Below are 21045 nucleotides of genomic sequence, written 5' to 3' on the forward strand. Positions count from 1 at the left end.
AACACAGTAGAGGGAGGGATGAAGTAAAAGTTTGCCCTGCACTTAGAGCAACAGGAACTGAACTTCTAAGTCCCAACTAGATTATTGGAGGATTATTCTCTAGAGAAATTGAATGAACCCTACACTGATTTCTCCACAGTAAAAGTTACCTCGTTACCCAGTTGGTCTTTAGTGAAGCTCATGCTCAATGAGCTCAATCCCACAGACAGAGCTACCATTTACTTTACTAATAATTTTACACTTAAATGGGAATAGTCAGCCAAGGATCACCAGATGTTTGGGAATGCTTCTAATATGAAAATGGAAATAAAAGAATCAAAGAATTCTGGTGAGACAAAAACTATGGGTAGGAGTGAAAAACTTAAACTATACTTATTACCTTGAAAGTGTGAGAAAATTTTGCCTAGAAAATAGGCTTTTTGAAAATTGATAATTAAGGGAAAGGAAAAGTGAAGAACAAAAACTAACTCATAAGAAATAGATATGGTGATGGAAATAAATTCATTATAAGGATTGAAAAATAAATTAGTGGAATAAATTAGACACATAATGCAGGAGGTCCATGTTTGCTCACTGATATAAGAGAAAATGGGAGAAAATTATAAAAGACATAATACAAGACATTTTCCTAGAAAAGAAGAGAAGTGAACATTTTCAGAGTACAAAAAAACTTTGCCATGTCCAAAGTGTTTTGATAGAAACAAAGAAGAGTTTTTTCACATTAATGCTTATATGAAAACATAATATTATCATGTATTATATTAAGGGATCAATTTTATCATATTTTTTTCCTTTATCTGAGTGTCACAATCAAATATATCTAAATAGTTTTCTTAGCACACATAAAATTATCTTTTTAAATATTCTATTATTTCAAATTTTGTGTAATCTGAGGAAATCCTATAATTTTTTGTTTCAGAGATTTGGGGTACTTTGTTAATGCTTATTCTGGTTACTTATTTACTCATTAGATAATTAAAGTTACAAAAAATATGGAATGACAAGAAGCATTTTGAAAATTAGAAATCAGTGTCTCTAAATTGTTTCACATTGTCATTTGTATTGGTTCCAGCTCATTAGATAATTAGACAGTGGAGGTGTCTAATCCACAGATAATTACTGTGAAGGTGATGTTGTTTTATATATAGTTTACTAGCAAGGCCATAGTTTTGTAGTTTGTAGCAGTCAATAAATGCGACTGACTTAGAAGCACACTGCTGATAGTAGAGTATGTGATAGCAAGATTTGTAAATGTTGATATTTTTTATTTTTCCCAAGATATAGTGATTTAAGATGACAAAATTTGCATCTTACCTACTTATTTTTATACATGTATAAATTAAATAATAATGAGTAACAAGGTCTTAGTATAAAATATTGCTTTCTGTCTTATCAATGAAAAAGAGTCCTGAATGCTGTTTCCTTCTAAAAATAGAGGGAGGCATTAAAAGTTGAAATTCATCTTATTTTTCAAATTTAATTATTTGAAAAACCATTTTAGGATTTAATGAACATTGACTCTATAGTAAAAAAAAAATGCATTTTTGTTAAAACATTGTAAATTTTAGTCTGTTCCCCCCAAATTAAAAATTTTAAGTACTTTGAAGCCCCACCCCCCTTTGGATTAGTTTTTAAAGCCTAATGAAATGGAAGACACGTGTCTTTTCCCAGTTAAAGAAGGTGTATTTTGCCCCTTAATGTGACCAAAATAATATGTAAAAAATAAGCAATGAAAAGAGTGTCAGGGTTTTTCTTGGTAATAAACTTTTTAGAATTGTGTTAAAATGCTTGCTACATGAACTAGACCAGCTAGTCTATTATGAATTCTCTAGGGGATTTTTGTACTTGTTTTGGCTCAGTGAGGTCAAGAATTTTAAATTAGAATTATGGAACTGGAAGCTATCCTCTTATGCATTTTACAAATGAAGGGAATGAAGTCCTGAGAAATCATGATTTAATCCTGGGTCACATAATTAATAGTGAAGGTGGAATGAGATTCATGGCCTCCTGGCAACCGTTTAGTGATCTTTATAAAAGATTCTGGGCTTATTCTGACCATCATCACCACATTATGTGCAGCAGTCATAATTTATTGCTTTAAGCCCAATTAGAAATTTACAAGTTTGTGTTTAATTCCCTAAAGCTGAAGGAACATTTAGAATTAAGAATACCGACAGTGACAATAAGCCTGGAATAACAAGAAACATTTTGAAGAATCTTTGCCTAGGGTAGAAGTTGTCCCTTGACTAGACTTCGGCTTTGCTCTCTAGAAGTAAATGCATTGCTCATTATTCTGCAGGACCCAATTCTGCCTTCTAAAAAGTTCTTTTTTGCACAGTTTCCTCCAAGTTACACTTATGTGAGCATTGCGGAGTATGTCTTCCATGGAGACTACTTCATTTCCTACTTTCTATCTATGCCATTTTGGTGATTTGATCTTTGTTTCAAGGGTCAAATGGTCAGAGTATTACAGGTAAAACATTGGTTTTCTTGGAAATGTGGGTTTTTTTTAAAGAAACTTAGTTAACCTCTGATTTATCTTGTAATTTACTCTATGTGCCTGTAAGAGAGTGGCTGCATGTCCCAGTAGAGCAGGGACAGTCCTAATTTCTATCTCTGGTGCATGTTTAGTAGTAATGCTCTCTTTCACTCTCAAGACTATCCCAGTGAGGACAATAAATGATATATGTCTATAGCCAAAAGATACCCCCAAGTAAATCTTAAATTTACTTAATTCATTTCACTCCTGACTGCTGTTCCCTTCTCTCTCAGCTTATAGGGAGCTCTTCTATGGTCATTTGAAATAGGTTTCATGGGAATTTAACATACTTTTTCTGATCTGCAGCAAAACTGACTTCCATCTTTTTAGCTGAGCAAATAGAACAGGCCATTTTTGCCCAAAGACTTTTTCAATCTTTTCTCTTATAGTGTAAAATACAAAAGTCAGCTTTTATAACTCTGGAAGCCTCCAAATCTGGATTGTCTATCCTCTTTCATTTCTGCTCTGCAATTTGTCAGCTCTTGCCTATGCACATTTTTTAAATTGTAAATCCCTGATAAATGCAGCAAATAATGCTTTTTATTCTAATTATCTGTTTTCTGATTCTCCTTCCTGTAACTATAGGATGGGTAGATTTTTGTACTCCTTTTGAAACTGTGTCAGACTTTTGAAAAAATTGAGGCATAACTTACATATAGTAAACATACAACTCTTAAGTATTCAATTCAATGAATTTTGTTTGTTTGGTTTTTTTTTCCCCACAACAATCCTTTATACCCCTTTGATCCTTTCTCCCACCCCACTCCTTTCCAACCTCTGTAGCCTCACTTCATTTATTACTGTCTACTAATTTTAATAATTATTTTGCTTTGTTAAATCATCTTGTATGTAAAAATCCAATATTGTCTTTGTCATTCTGACTTGCTTTATTATACATAAATCCCTCGAACTCTTGCCATGTTGCTGTAAATGGAAATATTTTGTCTTTCCTTATGAGTCAAAATATTCCATTCTCTGGAAATACCATATCTTCTTAATCCAATATTAATCCTTGTGTATTTATAACACTCCTCTTGACATATACCATAGTCATTCATTTATCTTTCATGGGTTATTGCCTTGGTTTAGGTGAAATTTGGTTGTGAAAATGTGGAGGATGTGAGCCTGGCATCTTCACTCTGCCACCATCTTGCTGCTGGACTCCTATTTTAATGAGTCTTGATGCTGCATATACCTATATAAATCAGTACTGAAAATAAGATACAGAAAGTTTCCATTACCACAGATGTGTGCCTCTTTCCTTACTTTGTTCCCCGAGAGGCAACCTCTTTTTGACTTCTATCATTATGGATTCCTTTTGGCAAGTAATATTTTTGTTAAATGTTTTGTGACTACATGACATAACTGTCATTCTGTACTTTATTCAGTTTCTTCATTTCCTGCTGTCTGGCTGCTAAGAATTGCCATATATTTTAGATTTTTTTGTATGGTCTGCACCCCATTTAAAGATACCATTTGTTATGTTAGGGACAGCGAGCTGCTATAATAAAGGATCCAAAAACATATAGTAGTTTCAATGCACTTAAAGTATAATTATTGCTATTAAAACCATATATTATAGGCTTTCTTATCAATAGGTGACCTTCTATAACCGGGGTCTTTGAATTCTCCAGTAGCTGGGGAAAGAGATCAAGAATACAATTCACAAGCTTATAAAAGTCCTCAATCTTAGAAATGACATTCAGTGACTTGGGGAATCACTTTAACATTTTTTTTTTTTAAAGATTTATTTATTTATTTATACAAGCACTGGGCACAGTCAGAAGCACGGGAGGGTGGGAGAATTCACCAGAGCCAGAGCGGAGAGCAGAACAGGCAGACTGATGAAGTACACTGCTGAGGGGAGCAGCGGGTGGCAGGAGAGGTCTGCATGCCATGTGGGACCCTTCCCAGCAGGAAGAACTATTCACAAAACCATATCAGGTGTGCAAGGAGGGAGGGTTTGGAAATGTGGACTCTGGCTGGGCAGCCACTTCTTCATGTTGCCTCTACACTGATGGAAAAATCCCAAATTTGAATGATGTAAATTGTCCACAGATTAACAAGGTTACTATGACTACCTTTTTTTTAAATTTGGTTTTAATAACACAATACCGTATTGCTTTCTTTTTTTGTCTTCCTTTTGCTTCACTTTGTGTTACATGTTCTTTGATGCTTTTTGGATGAACAATTAGTATTTGGAACTAAAAGAAAGGTATTGTTTTCTCTGTGGTTCAAATCAAAACCAATTTATTTGCCTAGATTATTCCAATGAAATTAAAATTATTTCTGGGCATAAGCAGATTCAGTTTTACTCTTAAAGATAAAGATGCCTGATGTCACCATTTCTATTCAATATTGCACCAGAGATCCTAGACAGTAGAATAAGATTGTGGGGATGGCAGAGGGGAACCTAAAAAAAAAAAGTATAAAAATGGAAAGGAATTTTTAAAACTGTCATTGTCAAATAATATAATTTTATATGTAGAAAATTTCTAAACTCTACATTTACAGTCTTAGAATTAACTATGGTTTTTTTTCCAGTTTACTGGATACAAAATTAATACAGGTAAGCCAATTGCATTTCTATAAACCACCAATAACAATCAAACAGAATGTAATTTTGAAAAACATTTTATGTTCAACTAGTTAGCACCCTTCATAACCATGATTTATCTTTTTAAAACTACAAAATTAATACTGGTATAATAATTTTGACTAAATTAAGCCTTTATTCAGATTTACCCCATTTTTCTATTGATGCCTTTGTTCTGCTTCAGGATCCAACCCAGGTTTCTGTATCTCCATAGTCTTCTCCAACTTGCATCAGTTTCTTGGTTTTTTTCTTTCAGGGATCTGACACTTTTGAATAATAATGGATAGATATTTTGTAGAACACATTTCAATTTGGGTTTGTTTGTGTTTTCTCATGATTCACTCCTCATATCAAAGGGGATACTATATCACATGACATGATTGATAATGTTAGCTCTGATTACTTGGTTAAGGTGGTATCTGTCAGGTTTCACTGCAGGAAGTTATTTTACTAAACATAATTTTTTAAATACACAATTTATAGTAGCAAGATAGTATAATATTTGAATAAATATAACAAAAATGTCTGTGACCTTTGTCAAGAATATTATAAACTTTTATTGAAAAGCATTGAATACAATCCAGTTTAATGGAGAGAAATACCATATCCATCGTTTGAAAGACTGTGTTGCAAAGATGTTAATTCTCTCAGTGCACTTAGAATCAAATTCCTAACAGATTTTGCAGATTTTAACATTGCTACCACTGCTACTACTGTTGCTACTACTGCTATCATCTTCATCACCACCACCATCATTTTGGTGATATTTAGTATTATAATTCTGAATTTATACAGAAAAGGAGTGGTCCAAAAATTACAAAGACACTCCTGAACAAGGAGTGCTTTTCCTGCCTTATGACTTAATACAAAACTCTAATAGTGACACACTTGTGACAAGCCAGTGTATAGTGTAAGGGTATTCAAATTGGACAATGGAAAGAATAAACTGAGAAATAGATCTACCTATATATGGAAATTGATAATGCAGAACTGGTGTTGTAGGTCAGTGGGATAAACTATGTCTGTATAGAATTTTTCAGTATGTGGTGCTAGAATAAGAGATTGCTCACATGAAAGAATAACATTAGATTCCTATCTCACACCATACACCATATGAGAAAATGTTGAATTATAAATTTAAATTATAATTAGTAATTGTAATTAATTTTAATTATAGATTTTAAAGTTAGAAGATTAGAAGCAGGTATCAGGAAAGAATTTGAAGAACAAAACTACCAAAGAAATGAAAACAAAATTGAAAGAAGTGTAGAGAAAAGAAATGGTACAGAAAAAAATAGGTTCTAGAAATTAGAAATGAGAAAACTGAGCCCAGTGAAATATACATTTAAAAGACTGATGTAATACTTTTCATTTTAAAATATTGGTGTTTGAAATATGCAAAAAAATGCATCACTAACTTTTCTCATGCTGCTGAGTTAGATGAAAGAACTCATAACGTGATGTATATATTAAATAATTTTATTTATCTACTGAAAACTCAATTTCTCATTCATTTGTAGAAGGCAAAAAAAAAAAAAAATCGGAAAACTCCTGAATTGCAAAGAGATTTGCTAATCACTTTCCCCATTTGGGGATGTTTATTAAGAAAGTTTAACTAAGAATTACCAAATGACTGTTATACTTTCTACTCTTTGACTTAGAGACACCTTGTTGAACCCAATATACTGAGAAAGGGTTGTTAGAAACATTGTTAATTTTAATATATATATTTGACAATATATGATGAGTTTTAGAGAAGTTTTTATCTTAACATATGTCAGATGTACATTTTTATCAAAGACTTGCTGCTGTAAGTGTAGATCACTTAATTTTGGGAAAATGTTGCCATTTAGTCTAATTGGCAGCACTATTTTTCTATTTCCAGCCTATCTCTGATCCATCTTTGAATCAAATTTCCAACATGATTTTTTGATTCAATAAGTATGTTAATGTATGTCTCCATGACACCATCACACAACTGAATTCTAATTCTAATATAGATAACTAGGTATGGCACAGAGCATTACTGTGTGTTGCCTGGAAACAGTAAGGAGCTGCTGCCTTTATATTTGTTTGTGTTCATTAAAATCTCCCAGAGTTGAGATGATTCTTTAACAATAAAATTAGGCTACAAAAGAGGTAAGACCCTTAATTGCAAATGTTCTAACTACTGCTTCATTCTCCTATACGTCTGAATTTATAATATACGTGATATAATAACATGAACATGTATGCTTCCTTTCTCAATTCAAAAAATATATATGTGTGTGTTTTTGTGTGTGTGATGGGCGAAGAATAAAACCTTATTGTAGGTTTTGATTAAGGAGGATTTATAGATTTGGCATCCTAGAGGTTTTTGTACATCACAAGGAAATGCACTAGACAGGGTTGGTGAGAGGTATTATGTATTTATTTCATAAAGTGGAAAAAACAATGATTGTAAAGGAGGGGAATAGAGAATGAGAAAGAAACTGGCATGACACCTTTGTTAGAGATATATTCTCAGAAGGTTCAGTAGTACGAAGGGTGGAAGTTGAGTATCTGGAAAATTGATTGAATTAAAATGATCTGTGCATACATATCTCTTGAAAAATCTTTATGAAACAGAGTAAACCCAGTAAAACTACATTAACCTGATTGGTGGGTATTCACCTGCATGCTTAAGAATGCAGAACATGGGGGCCTCCCCTGGTGGTGCAGCGGTTGAGCACTGGGCTGCGAAGCTGCCTGCAGCTTCTGCAGTGCCGGTTGGATCCCCGGCCGCTGGCAAGGGTCCCACATGGTGCGCAAACCTCTCCTGCGGCGCCCGCTGCTCTCCTCAGCAATAATGTATTTCGTCAGTCTGCCTGTTCTGTTCCCCGCTCTGGCTCTGGTGAATTCTCTCACCCTCCCGCGCTTCTGACTGTTCCCAGTGCTTGTATGTATAAATAAATAAATAATAAAAATCTTTAAAAATAAATAAATAAATAAAAGTCTTAAAAAAAAAAAAAAAAGAATGCAGAACATGGCCCAAAAGAAAACATGGTGAGAAACAATAACAGAATTTACTTACATAGAGTGTGAAAAGGGAGAGATAAAAGAGAATTTATGGGCTAGCACATGACTAGACAAAGTCTGTCCTATTCCACATAGTATCTGCTGAGCAGAGACTGGGTCCAAGCTGAAGCTGCACATGGGTAGCTGATCGCGTCTGCACAGACACCCCTCCTCATCAGCAGTTTAACTGTCAAGTTCAAGCCATTCAACTGCCAAAGCCTCAGCTCCACCCCTACTTTCCATCAACCACATCTTAGGGGGAAGATTCTGGAAAGCTTCTTTGGTCTATCTAGTTGGCTATGAGTGCCACCCACTGGATCAGAAGTTACTCCTAACTAGACCTCTTACATTCATGTAGTGCCAAACACGTGTCAATTTGTAGACCATTGTTATTGAAAGACAGGCAGAGCAGATTGTCAAGTCACCCCAACTAATGAAATGAACTCATTGTTTATAAATTAAGCTGTTCTGAAATAAAAGACAACTTGAGTCTGAAGATAGAAAGGTCATGTTGTGTTTCTGGACCCATAAAGTTACTGGACCTCAAAGGTAAAGAGACATTCTGTTAGGGAGCCAAAAAAATTAAGTCAAATTATTTACAAGAGGATAATTGCTTTGACCACAGATTATACTCAGTGTAAGAAAATAAAGCATATTTAAAAGATATACAAGTTAAGAAGAGGTAACATAGTTCTTTATGTCTTTCCAAACAATCCTTCAAGTATAAGTTCATAGGCAAGTAGTTTTGGACTTGTAAAATATTCAAAAAGTATTCATTTGAACCTTTTTTGAAGTCTGAAGAACAGACCTTTTTTTTAAACTGGGTTTTGCAAAGTAGAGATGTATTTTGAGACATGAAAATAGGATCTGACAAGGCTTTGATTTTCCTTGTCCCAATTCTGGAAGCTTTTTAGCATCTGTAATGAACTTTGATAGATGAACTGTGGGTTCTGATAATAGTACTTTTTCTTAGGCTTTTGGGTTCTTCAAAATGCAGACAAGAATCATGATTTTCTAGCAATCTCCTAATTGCTGGACAGGATCTGAAACAAACTATTTGAGAAGATCACCCACATAACTATACTTGTCTACACGTAGGTTTAATTTCTTCAAAACAAGAATGAAGCAATACGTTTTCATGATACCAATCTACAAAAGTTAGTTCACAATGAAGTAGAATCTAGGGCAAGAACTTTCTTACACTGTGAATACTATTGTCAAAAAATGCCCAAACATGTATTTTGCTTGTTGATAGGCAAAGTAAATCAAATAGGTAAAGGATCTTGCACACTTGAGCTTGAAAGCTCAAAATATATTTGGATTGGTGAAAAAAGTAAAATATAATACCACTTCCACCTTTGGAAATGAAACTACCAAGTTTGTGATTTGTAGTAAAAACTGTGGCCAGTATATTGGCAAGAGATCAGAAGCAAGAAAGAAAGAGTACAAGCTGGCAAGTGATATTAATAATGGAGAGGGCGAAGAGAAGGAAGAGGAAGAAAAGCAGATAAAAGGAAAAATTGAAGTGAAAAGTGGTAAAAACAAGAGAGTCTCAAATTTGATCTGCTTCTAATACTGATGAGACATGGAAAAAAAAGTAACAAGAAATTTAAGTGAGTAAGTAGATAGCATTTACTGATTAGGGAAAGTTGCTTAACCAATGGCCACCAACACAGAAGCAAAAATGGCCACTTTAATTAGGCCCAAAAAACAAAACAAAACAAAACAAAAAAAACCGCTTCAGGTAGAAAACAAATTCAATAAAAGTTTGGGAAGAAAGTCAACACAAAACATGAATGAAAGACCTTTTTAAAAGGAGGTGGGGGAGTGGAAAGAGAAAGCAGTAAGAGGCAAGTAAAGACCAGTTAGTACAATTGGTGTAATGATGAGGAATTTAATCTGTTTACTCTTAGATCCTGATAAATAAAGAAGTCTTAAGAATCAGATCGTGAAGATAAGTAGTGAAATTAGTGATGCTCAAAAGAACCAGAAAATTAAAAGGAATAGCAGTGAGGTGAAAAAAGTGAAATAAATATAATGTAATAGAAAGGTCAAATGGGACACCTACCACCTTTTTGATACCGGTCTGTCTTTAGCATCAGATAATGATCTTTGTTATTTCTTCCCAAAAGTCAAAGCTAAAAACTGTTTCCTTTACTTTTCCTGAAACCCTTGCTCATGACTATATGGGCCAGAAGTCTAAAAAGAGTTGACTACAACAGTTAGGTAACAACAATTAAGTGCTTGAAGAATCACTGCAACACTAGACAGAAGTGATCGTGTATCTGATTCCCTTCTTGACCCATCACAGAATATACTTAAAGTGAGAGGAGATTAAAGAAACTTTCTGACCCCACTTCCTGCATAGATGCTATTGGGGTTTATCCGATCCTTTATTTTTATGCCAAGTTGTAGAGTCCTTGTCCCAGTTTTAGAAATTCTTGTCTTGCTTTTATACAGAATAAACAAAATTGTTGGGGATTTTGGTGTATTTAGTATTTACAAAGAGCATGTATGATGAATCAGCCCTAACTGATAATTAATTTTTTAAGTGAAATGATTAATAGTATGCCATTAACCCACTTTTTTAAAAAGTAGAACCTTTAAGAGTAAATCTAAACAAAACATGCAAACATGTTATGAAAAACAATAAAACATTTCTGAGAAATATATGAATAAAGATAATATTTTACGGATTCAAAGACTCAGCTAATTGACAGTTTCCCCCAAATTGATTTATAGATTCAAAGTAAAGTGCTGGAAAATAATCCTTCAAGTAAGTGGATTGCAAAAGAAAGCAGAGATGATCATCCTTATATCAGACAAAATAGATTTCCAGTTAAAAAAGATAACAGGAGATACAGGGGAGACTATATAATGATTAAAGGAACAATATGCCAGGAAGATAATAACACTCATCAGTATATGTATACTCACCAAATGAAGGAACACAAAAATACACTAGGCAGCTACTATCAACTCTGAAACAGGCATTGGAAAAAGCACATTATGGCAGGGGATTTCAGTGCTTTACTTTCACCAAATAGACAGATAAAACTAGGAAGAAAATAAATAGGTACACAATAGCTTTAAGTAAATACTTAAGAGCACATGGACCATATACATATTTACAGGTCACTGCACACCCTCCTCCCCAAGAAGAATAGAATACACATTTTTCTCAGGTGCATATTGGGCAGTATCTAGAATAGAACACCTTCTGAGACACACACACAAAAAAAATTGTGAAAACAAATTTACAAAGATTGAAATCATATCTAGCATTTTCTGGGATCATAATGGTTTCAAACTAGAAATCAACTACCCAAAAAAAAAACCAGGGAAATCCTTTAATACTCAGAGAGTGAACAGCACACTACTGAAAGACTATTGTATTAATAAATTCATCAAAAAATACCTTGAAACAAAGGATAACAAGAATATAGCATTCCAAAACATAAGGAATGCAGTAAAAGCAGTACTAAGAGGGAAATACATAGCAATGCATGCTCACATCAAGAAACAAGAAAGAGCTCAAATAATTAACCTTCTTGCTAATCTTCAGTAATTAGAAAAAGAAATCCAAAAGTCAGAAAAGGAATAATAAAAATCAAAGCAGAAATAAATGAGTACAAATCAAAAAGTCAATCTAAAAGATTAACAAAGCCAAAAGCTGGTTCTTTGAAAAAAATAAACAAAATAGACAAACCTCTAGGAAAGCTCACTAAGAAAATAAGGGAGAAATCTCAAATAAATGGGAACAAAAATCAAAGAGTAAAAATTACACCTCTAAGTATTCAGAGGATAGAGACTACTATGAACAATTAAACACTAACAAATTCAGAAACCTAGGAGAGATGGAAAATTTTTAAAAATCAAGCAATCATCCAAGATTGAGTAAGGAAGATGCAGAAAATCCTGAACAACCCAATCATAAGCAAGGGAATTGAACCAGCAATCAAAACTCTCCCCAAAAACAAAAGTCAAGGACAAGATGGCTGCACAAGTGAATTCTACCAAACCTTGAAAGGTGAACTAATACCTGTCCTGTTCTTACTATTTTTTTTAAGATTGATTGATTTATGCATACAAGAACTGAGGTATAGGCCAGAGGTGGGGGCAGGGGGGTCAGTGAGAGGATTCACCAGAGACAGAGTCGGGAGCAGAACAGGCAGATTGACTGAAATGCACTGCTGAGGGGAGCAGCAGACGAGTCAGGAGAGGTCTGCTGCGCCATGTGGGTCACCTCCCTGGCCAGGGTTCGAACTAGTTCTGCAGTTGCTGCGGATAGCTTTATAATTCTGTGTCTTAACCCCTTGTGCCACGAGGGAGGCCCTGTCCTGTGTGTATTCTTTCAAAATATTAAAAAAGAAGGTATACATCCTAATACTTTTTTATGAGGTGAACAGTATTCCTATTCCAAAACCAAACAAAGATAACACCCAATTTCCTTTATGAACAGGGATGTAAAAATCCTAGGAAACCAAATCCAACAATACATTAAAAGGATCATATGCCATAGCCAAATAGGTTTTATACTAGGGACACAAGGGTGGTTTAACATCTGAAAACATAATTTACCAACATGATTTATCATATCAACAAAAAGAAAGATATAAATCATATGATCATATCAATAGATGCTGAGAAAGCATTTGATAAGGTCCAACATCCATTTATGATGAAAACCCTGGAAAAACTGATAGACTGAACATACCTTCAAATAACAAAAGCTACATACAACATATCCACAAGTAATACCATTCTTAGTTGTGAAAAACTGAAAGCTTTTTCACTAAGATCTGGTATAAGACAAGAATGCCTACTCTTACCACTGCTATTCAATATGGTGTTGGAAGCCCTAGCTAAAACAGATGAGAAAAAGCTATCAAAGGAATCCAGATTGGGAAAGAAGTAAAGCTATCATTATTTTCATATGACCTGATAATATAAACAGAGTTCCGTCCAGACTCCATGGAAAAACTAATCAAAACAATCAGTTTAGCAAAGTGGCAGGGTATAAAATCAATACACAAAAATCAGCTTCCTTCCTATAAACAAACAATAAGATAAGAAAGGAAGAAATTAAGAAAGTGACCCTATTTACAATCATCAAAAAAAGAAAAAAAATACCTTGGAGTAAACCTAATACAGGATATTAAAAAAAAATCTATATAAATAAAACTTAAGACATTATTAAAAGAAATATAAGGAGACACAAAGAAGTGGAAAAATATTCCCTGCTCATGGACTGGAGGAGTCAACATTGTAAAAATTGCCTTACCCCCCAAAGTAATATACAGATTCAATGCAATAAAAATATCAATGGCATTCTTCAAAGAACTGGAACTAACACTACTGAAATTCATATGCAATCACAAATAACCAAAGCAATCGTGATGAAAAAGAGGGAATGGATTTATCACATGTTCAGACTTCAAACTGTACTATAAAGCCATAATTATTAAAACAGCGTAGTAATGGAACAAAACACAGATACACAGGTCAATGAAATAGAATTAAGAGGCCAGAAATAAACCCACATCTCTGTACAGTTGATCTGTGACAGAGGATCCAAGAACTTGCATTAGAAAAGGATGCCACCTTCAATAAATGGTATTGGGAAAACTGGACAGCTGCATTCAAAACAAAGATTCTAGACCATTATCTCATACCATAAACAAAAGTCAATTCCAAATGCACAAAAGATTTGGATATAAGATCTGAAACCATATAATACATAGAGGAAAGAAAGCTAGGCAAAGCACTTTATGACATAAGCTTCAGTGATATCTTTAGGGATTTATCCACAACAGCCAGGAAAACAAAAAAAGAATATAAATAAGTAGGACTAAATCAAACAAAAGCTTCTGTACAGTGAAAGAAAGCATAACTAAAATGAAAATATACCCTGTTGAATGGGAGGAAATATTTAGATATCATACATCTGACAAGAGACTGATATCCAAGATCTGCAAAGAACTACATACAACTCAACAATAGAACAACAACAAAAAAAAAAACAATCAAAAAGTAGGTAGAATAACTAAATGGACATTTCTCCAAAAAAGATATACTCATTGCAAAAAAATGCATGAATTGTTCATCATCACTTAATCATCAGGGAAATGCAAATCAAGACTTCAGTGAGATACCTTTCCATATCTGTGAGAATGGCCCATATTGGAAAGACCAGAAACAGCAAATACTGGTGAGGATGTACAGAAAAGGGACCTCTCCTACACTGCAGTTGGGAATACAGTCTCTATGGAAAGCTGTATGAAGATATCTCAAAACACTAAAATGGATCTGCCTTGTAACCCAGTAACTTCATTGTTAGGCATCTACCTGAAAAATTCATAAACACTAATTCAAAAGGAAACATGCATGCCCATGTTTATTGCATTACTATTTGCCATACCTAAATACAGAAACAACCTAAATGCCCCCAAATAGATGAGTGGATCAGATGAGTAGTATATATACACAATGTAATATTACTTAGCCGTCAAAAAAGATAAATACATGCCATTTATGGCAATATGGATGGAGCTGGAAGGAGTAATGCTAAGTGAAATGAGTCAGAAGGAGAAAAATAAATACTGGATGGTGTCACTAATGTGTGGAATATAGAGAAACCAAACTTAGCATCAGATTGAGAGAAGCTTAAAATATAACCCTTGAAAGATAACTAGAGAACTAAAAGCATCCACAAGGCATGGGAGGGGTAGGGGTAAGAACAAAGAGGGATGAAGCACAATGGACTATAAGTGGTGGATTCTGGGTGACTTGATGGTGGATGTACTACAGTGGCAATACTTGATAGGGTTATTCTAATATTACCTCAAGTAAAATTAAATTTAATAAATGAAAAACAACAAAAATAAATTATTTGGTTTATAACATCAAATGCTGATGAGGACATTGAACAACTAAAGCTCCTTTGCACTTTGTGCAGGAAGGTTAAATGGTATACAACCTCTTTGAAAAAACAATCTGAAAAGTTCTTAGAAATCTCGACATATGCTTATCCAATGTCCCAGCAATTCTTAGGTACTTGTCCCAGAAAAATGACAGTATAAGTCCACACACACACAAAAAGATATTTATGAGAACTACACACTATGTATGTATAGCTTTATTCATAATAGCTAAAAAAGTAGAAACAGCCCAGGTGTCCATCAGTGAAAATGGATAAACAGACTGGTGTATTCATAACATGAAAGTCGACTCAGTAATAAAAAGGAAACACACTTTTGATACCTGCAACAATATGGACGAATCTCGTGATGTTAACTGAAAAAAGTCATACTGAAAAGTAGTTTTATGAGTCAGGATAGGTGGGGAGAAGAAAGATGTGTCGTCAGGAGGATTAGAGTTAGAATGGTAAAGAACATAAAGGAATCTTCAAAGTTACCAGTAATCTTCTATTCCCTGAATTGGCTAGTGGGGAGATCAGTGTTCATTTTATTATTTTCTTTATATGGTACATAATCAATATTTCATAATATTTGACCTCACTTCAATAATGCTACTTCAGGGAACTTCTGAAGGCAAGTTTTTATGAATTGGGGTGTCACTTGAACTCATCATTACCCAGATACTAAATTTACATTAAATCAAGTCATGAAGAATGTCACCCAAAATTTATTTTCTTGAACTATGATGACAACTCTTAAATGCTGTGGATAACACCTAGATCTTACTGTTCTGTTGACTCTTAAACATTTTGAATATCTTACAGATTCTTCATTTTAAGATTTCCTGAAAAATCTGTGACTATTTTTTCATTAAATCACCTCTCCAGAAAATAAGGTTGAACTCTATAGCTGTAATGTCATCCTACATTTGTAGTTTAAAATTAAAAGGTCTTATCCCCAACCCTTTACTCTTTGTAAGTATTCAAACATTCCTTTTGGTACCAAATAATAAATCCACACTGCTACATATCCAGCAAGATGACAGTCTGGTTGCCTGTGTGAAATACTTAAATATACCCAGTCGCGATTCCAAAGCCTTATTTCTTCATTTATCACAGGAAGTGCCAGAGTTCTAATATATTTTGTAAGAAAATCTACTCTACTTGCATGAATTCCCATAGGAATAACCAAGAATATTATGCCAATCCAATCCTAAGTATTGAAGTTAGGGTTCTAATTGACATTTAATAGCATGATTTATTTTCTATCTTAAACTTTATAGGCCACAAAACAAGAACCTATCCTTTCATATTGCTTTTTGTTAAAGCCTCTGAGTGATGATAAAACCTAAGCTTAAGAACTGTCAGATGATTTATGATATTTCATTTATTTTTCAAAGGATTGGGGTGTCACAAGTAAGCCTATTAGAATTGTAGGTTTAAAGTTCCTTGACATTAAAAAAGACCAGCTGCATAAACAAATGTGTTAGCTTTGTAATTTAATTCTATGTGATTTTTTTAATACTTCAAAGTATTAAAGGAGGCAGTTTTTCTTAGGTCATAAATACTTGTTTATGTCATTATGATCTCAAACTTTCAAGTACATTTCAAGATCTATTTTTGAAAATATTGATATATTTTTGCTGTGTTCTTTACAACCTCAAAACATGTCTCCTTTTGTCTACCTAAGTCTGCCTTTCTTCAGAGACTTATATAAACAAAGGTGAAATGTAGATAAACTAGAGGAAGACTATAAAAAATTGAAATTCTGTAGTCAGGATGGATAATCTAATAATCTTTGATAATATGCTATAAATACCTTGAAGCTACTTTTTATTAAACTTTTAAATTTTGGATAATTGTAAATTTTGCATGCAATTATAAATAATATGTACATTAGTACCACTTATACAGTCTCCCTAAAATGGTAACATCCAAGATATTGACATCGATGCAATCTAGCTCTTATGCAGATAGCCTACTTTTGCTTAAATTTATCTGTGTATGTATATATTTAGTTTCTATGTACTTTTAATCACATGTATAGTTTTTTTGTATGCACCTCAGTCAAGATGCAGAGTAGATCCAGCACAAGAATTCCTTGTTTCCCTTTTATAACCATACTCACCTACATCCCCTCCCCATCCCTAATCCCTAGCAGCCACTAATCTGTTCTTTGTTTCTATATTGTTGTCATACAACAGCTTTATATGAATGGAATCTTAGACTACATAATCTTTGGGACTTTTCATTCATCATAATTCCTGTGAGGTTTGTCAAAGATGTATTTTTTTTAATTGTTGAATAGTATTCCATAAAAGTCTATTGTGATTTTTAATTTCCACACACACATACACACACACACAAAACATAAAATGATGAAACTATTAAAATGTCAGTTTAGAGCCTCCCCAGTGGCACAGCGGTTGAGCGCTGGGTTGCTGGGTGGCGAAGCTGGGTTGCGAAGCTGCCCGCAGCCTCTGCAGCACAGGTTCGATCCCCTGCTGCTCCCCTGCCACTGGCGGAGGGTCCCACATGGCACGCAGACCTCTCCTGCCGCCCGCTGCTCCCCTCAGCAGTGTACTTCGATCCTTCTGCCTGCTCTGCTCCCTGCTCTGGCTCTGGTGAATTCTCTCACCCTCCCACGCTTCTGACTGAACCCAGTGCTTGTATAAATAAATAAATCTTAAAAAAAAAGTCAGTTTAAAAGGTGTTTAATACATTGTTGCAATCAACCTATTAATTAAAATCACTGATTAGTTTTTAGTATCCTTTTTAGTCATTTTGATTGGATTTGTCTGCCTTAACCTACTAAGAACAGATGACTTGCCACCCATATACTGAAAATATATTGGAAAAAAAATCATTCTATTCCTTAATAATAATTCATTCTAATAAAAGCTCACAAGATTGGAGAAAATACTAGTAACTGATACCCTAAGATTTTCTTGTTCTGCTCCCAGCAGATTTCCTATTTAATATTTTTTCTTTCATATAACCTATGATTACCCAACTAATTCATTTCATACAGCCTATTGTTATACAAATAACTCTCCTTACCCCTGTTTATTGTGTTATATTTATTTACTGTGATAAATAAAAGTGTAGATATAGGTGAGAATCTCCTAGAGAGAAGATAAAGTGAGACCTCAAGTTTGCCTTGAGGAGCTCCAAGATTTAATGGCCAAGGATGGCCAGAAAGGCAGAAGGAGATAACCAAGGACTTCTGGTTCATTGAAGCTAACAGAAAAGAGTGTATAAAGGAAATAAACAATCAAGACTGAGAGCAACTGTAGATGACTTTGGAGGAGGCAGTTTTGGAGGAATGGTAGGATTAAAGACCATATGAAGAGAGAATGGGAGATGTGAAAGTGGCCATTTTGTACAAAAGTTTACTTGAGACGGGAATTATCTATATAGGCCTAAGGACCTATATGTGGAAGGAGTGAAGTTGCAAATGATTTGGTATGTTGTTTTAAGGAAGACACTTGGTTTATTTAAAGACCAGTGCAATAGATCTCTTTAGAAAGGAAAAGGAAAAGGTTAAATATGCAAGCAACGAAAGGAATTATATATTCATATCATTGAGAAAATAGGAAAATAGGGAATTCAAGACACAGACAAAGGAAGTGGTCTTGGGAAAGAGGAGGGACATCCCCTCTGTTATGTAAAGTCAGAAGTTAGTGAAACTGTAGCACATTTAGGTAAGTTGTGTGATACTGGGACGTGGGTTGTTGAAAAAAAAAAAAAGTGATGATATTAATCTCCTGTTGAAACAATCTTTTAGTGATTTACATGTTATCTTACATCTTATTTATCCTAGAAGACCATCTCTTCACCAGCAAGACCGTCAACAGCCTTTTGAGGATAGGATCTGTATCTAAACAAGCTGCCGTCAGTGTACTCCTCAGGTATTCAAAAAATGGTGAAAAAATGATAAATACTGGAACTCTGCTGATACTGTGGGATGTGTTTTACCTCTTAAGGAATCTTACTGAAACTTTATAATTTGGCAAACCTTTACTGAATAGAAATGTTCCTATTTGAAATAACAACTCCCCACATTCTTGGTCCACCAAGAGAATTATCTCTTACCCAATTTAAATGATTATTTATGAAATTGAGAATTATGAATCATAACTGATATATCATACATTTTTTTTTATATTTTTAAATAATGAAAATTTCTATTTGCTACAAATACATTACTCTGAGATTTTGATATTTATTGCAGAGATTTATCTGGGTATTTTCTATTGTAGAATATGTGAAATTTATTCTTGATTTTTGACAGAAAAGATACATTGAATAGAATAGCCTCTGAATTAAGTTAAATTAGAATCAGCTTAGGAAAAATAATGTTCACACTAAGTTTGGATAATGTATTTCTGTAGCCTTAGTGTATTTTTTTAAATCAATCTACAAAGAGTCTATTTAAACCAGTGATTCTCAAAATGAAGTAATGCATCAACAGATAAAGTCCCATCTGATTCCTTTGTAAGATCATCTCTCCATCATCCATGCTACCATGCCCTTGATGAGAATTCATGATTTCATAATGAACAGAATTTTTTTGATCTAATCAGATTTGAAAATTCCTGCAGCCATCTTCTATATCTTTGCCTACCAATGGTTATAGGAGCTTTTTTTCCTGAGGGTAGAGACAGGGATATTTGGTCACTGCCAGATTTTTCTGTGCATCTACAGGGGAACTACACGTGCTAGGCATTTCTAAAGCATAGTCCTGTTACCTCTTCCAGAGCACCCATCAGCTCCTGCCTTCATTAACCCTAGTGGCCTCCAACTTCCTCTCCAGAGAATCTTGCTGTCTAGAATTTACTACCATTTGAAATCTGATCTCTCCCATTTTACTTGCTTTGAGTCTTGGTTGAATTTTATACCCAACTCTCACATGAGATAACTGTGCTATAGATCACCAAGAAGACCTTAAGTCTTCTTAAGAACTGGACAGTTCCAGGACCTTGCTTCTCCAGAAGTGCTCACCTTAAACCTCAGGAGTTTCAGTCCTCAAGAGCTGTGTGAAAGGAGATGTGGCTAAGTACACTGGGAATAAGAATAAATGGGTCAGCCATTATCTTTATTTTGGACATGAAGAGAGTTTCAAAAATCTCTCTGCATACCTGTTATCACTGCTGTCTCTGTGTACCAAAGTCGTGTGGCTCTGTAGTGACGTGGTTATTAAAAGTGGAAGAAGGCATGATGTGCTAGCATGGCAAGTGTACTTTCAGATTGAGGCTTGTGCTCCATGATACTCACTATGACTGTAAGGCTCAGCTGCTTCTAAAATACCTTTGCCATACTTAACTTTTTCTCATTTAGATCATATACGGTTAGAGTCATTCATTTTGGGTGGATAGCACCCTTCTATAACATTGCTGCTTATAAGTTTGGAAATAATTCACTGTGCAGTGTTAAGTAACATGCTTTTAAATATTTTCAGTAAGAAAGCATGATAAAATGGTAGTTGTTCAAGGTGAAAATAAAGAAGAATAGTAGAAATGAGGATGAGGAAAGAAAATTAAAGTAAAAGTTATTTTCTGAGAGTTTTCATTTTGCATGTTATGCTTGGACCTTGGGTTCATTCTTTTTCTTTTCTTTCTGTTTTTAAGTATAAAATCTTAGCCCAGAATCAGGAGCTCTGAGAGACTTTTGATAAATTTTGGAATCTAATTTTCCTGTTGCCCAAGTAAAATTGGCGATGATTTACTAGAACCTCATAATGTCATATTTGAGGTACTAAGAGTGGATTACATAATAGTCAGAACCAAAAGTTAAGCATATCTTTTGATTTGTAATTTCATGTATTTCAGTAGCTATTACTTAATTCATTTACATGTACATTACTTCTAGAAATCACAGTACTTTATGGAAGTAATATGCTTTTGTATTATACAGTAGAATAAGACAAATAGCTTTATGGATTTTGCTTAGGAT

The 21045-nt window shown here is 34.1% G+C and overlaps 1 protein-coding gene across 6 annotated transcripts in view; it reads left to right on the forward strand.

The window, feature by feature from the left end:
* ZNF438 (zinc finger protein 438) overlaps nt 1-21045 on the forward strand; it is a 99904-nt gene that overhangs the window by 30673 nt on the left and 48186 nt on the right. Inside the window, exons 1-2 of one of the 6 annotated variants that reach the window (XM_037510495.2) lie at nt 5086-5108; nt 18914-19001. Coding sequence is in view for 1 of the 6 variants with exons in the window: in XM_037510498.2 (XP_037366395.2) it covers nt 12078-12201; nt 18914-19001 (212 nt within the window). In the remaining 5 variants the exon portion in view is untranslated. Of the gene's footprint in view, nt 1-5085; nt 5109-7240; nt 7275-8612; nt 8721-11817; nt 12202-18913; nt 19002-21045 lie in introns of those variants that run through there. The other 5 variants (XM_037510497.2, XM_037510496.2, XM_037510498.2 and 2 more) reach the window with 5 other exon arrangements.

This window comes from Talpa occidentalis, unplaced genomic scaffold, assembly GCF_014898055.3.
Source record: "Talpa occidentalis isolate TD23 unplaced genomic scaffold, MPIMG_talOcc4v2.1 talOcc4.14, whole genome shotgun sequence".
Classification (NCBI taxonomy): domain Eukaryota; kingdom Metazoa; phylum Chordata; class Mammalia; order Eulipotyphla; family Talpidae; genus Talpa; species Talpa occidentalis.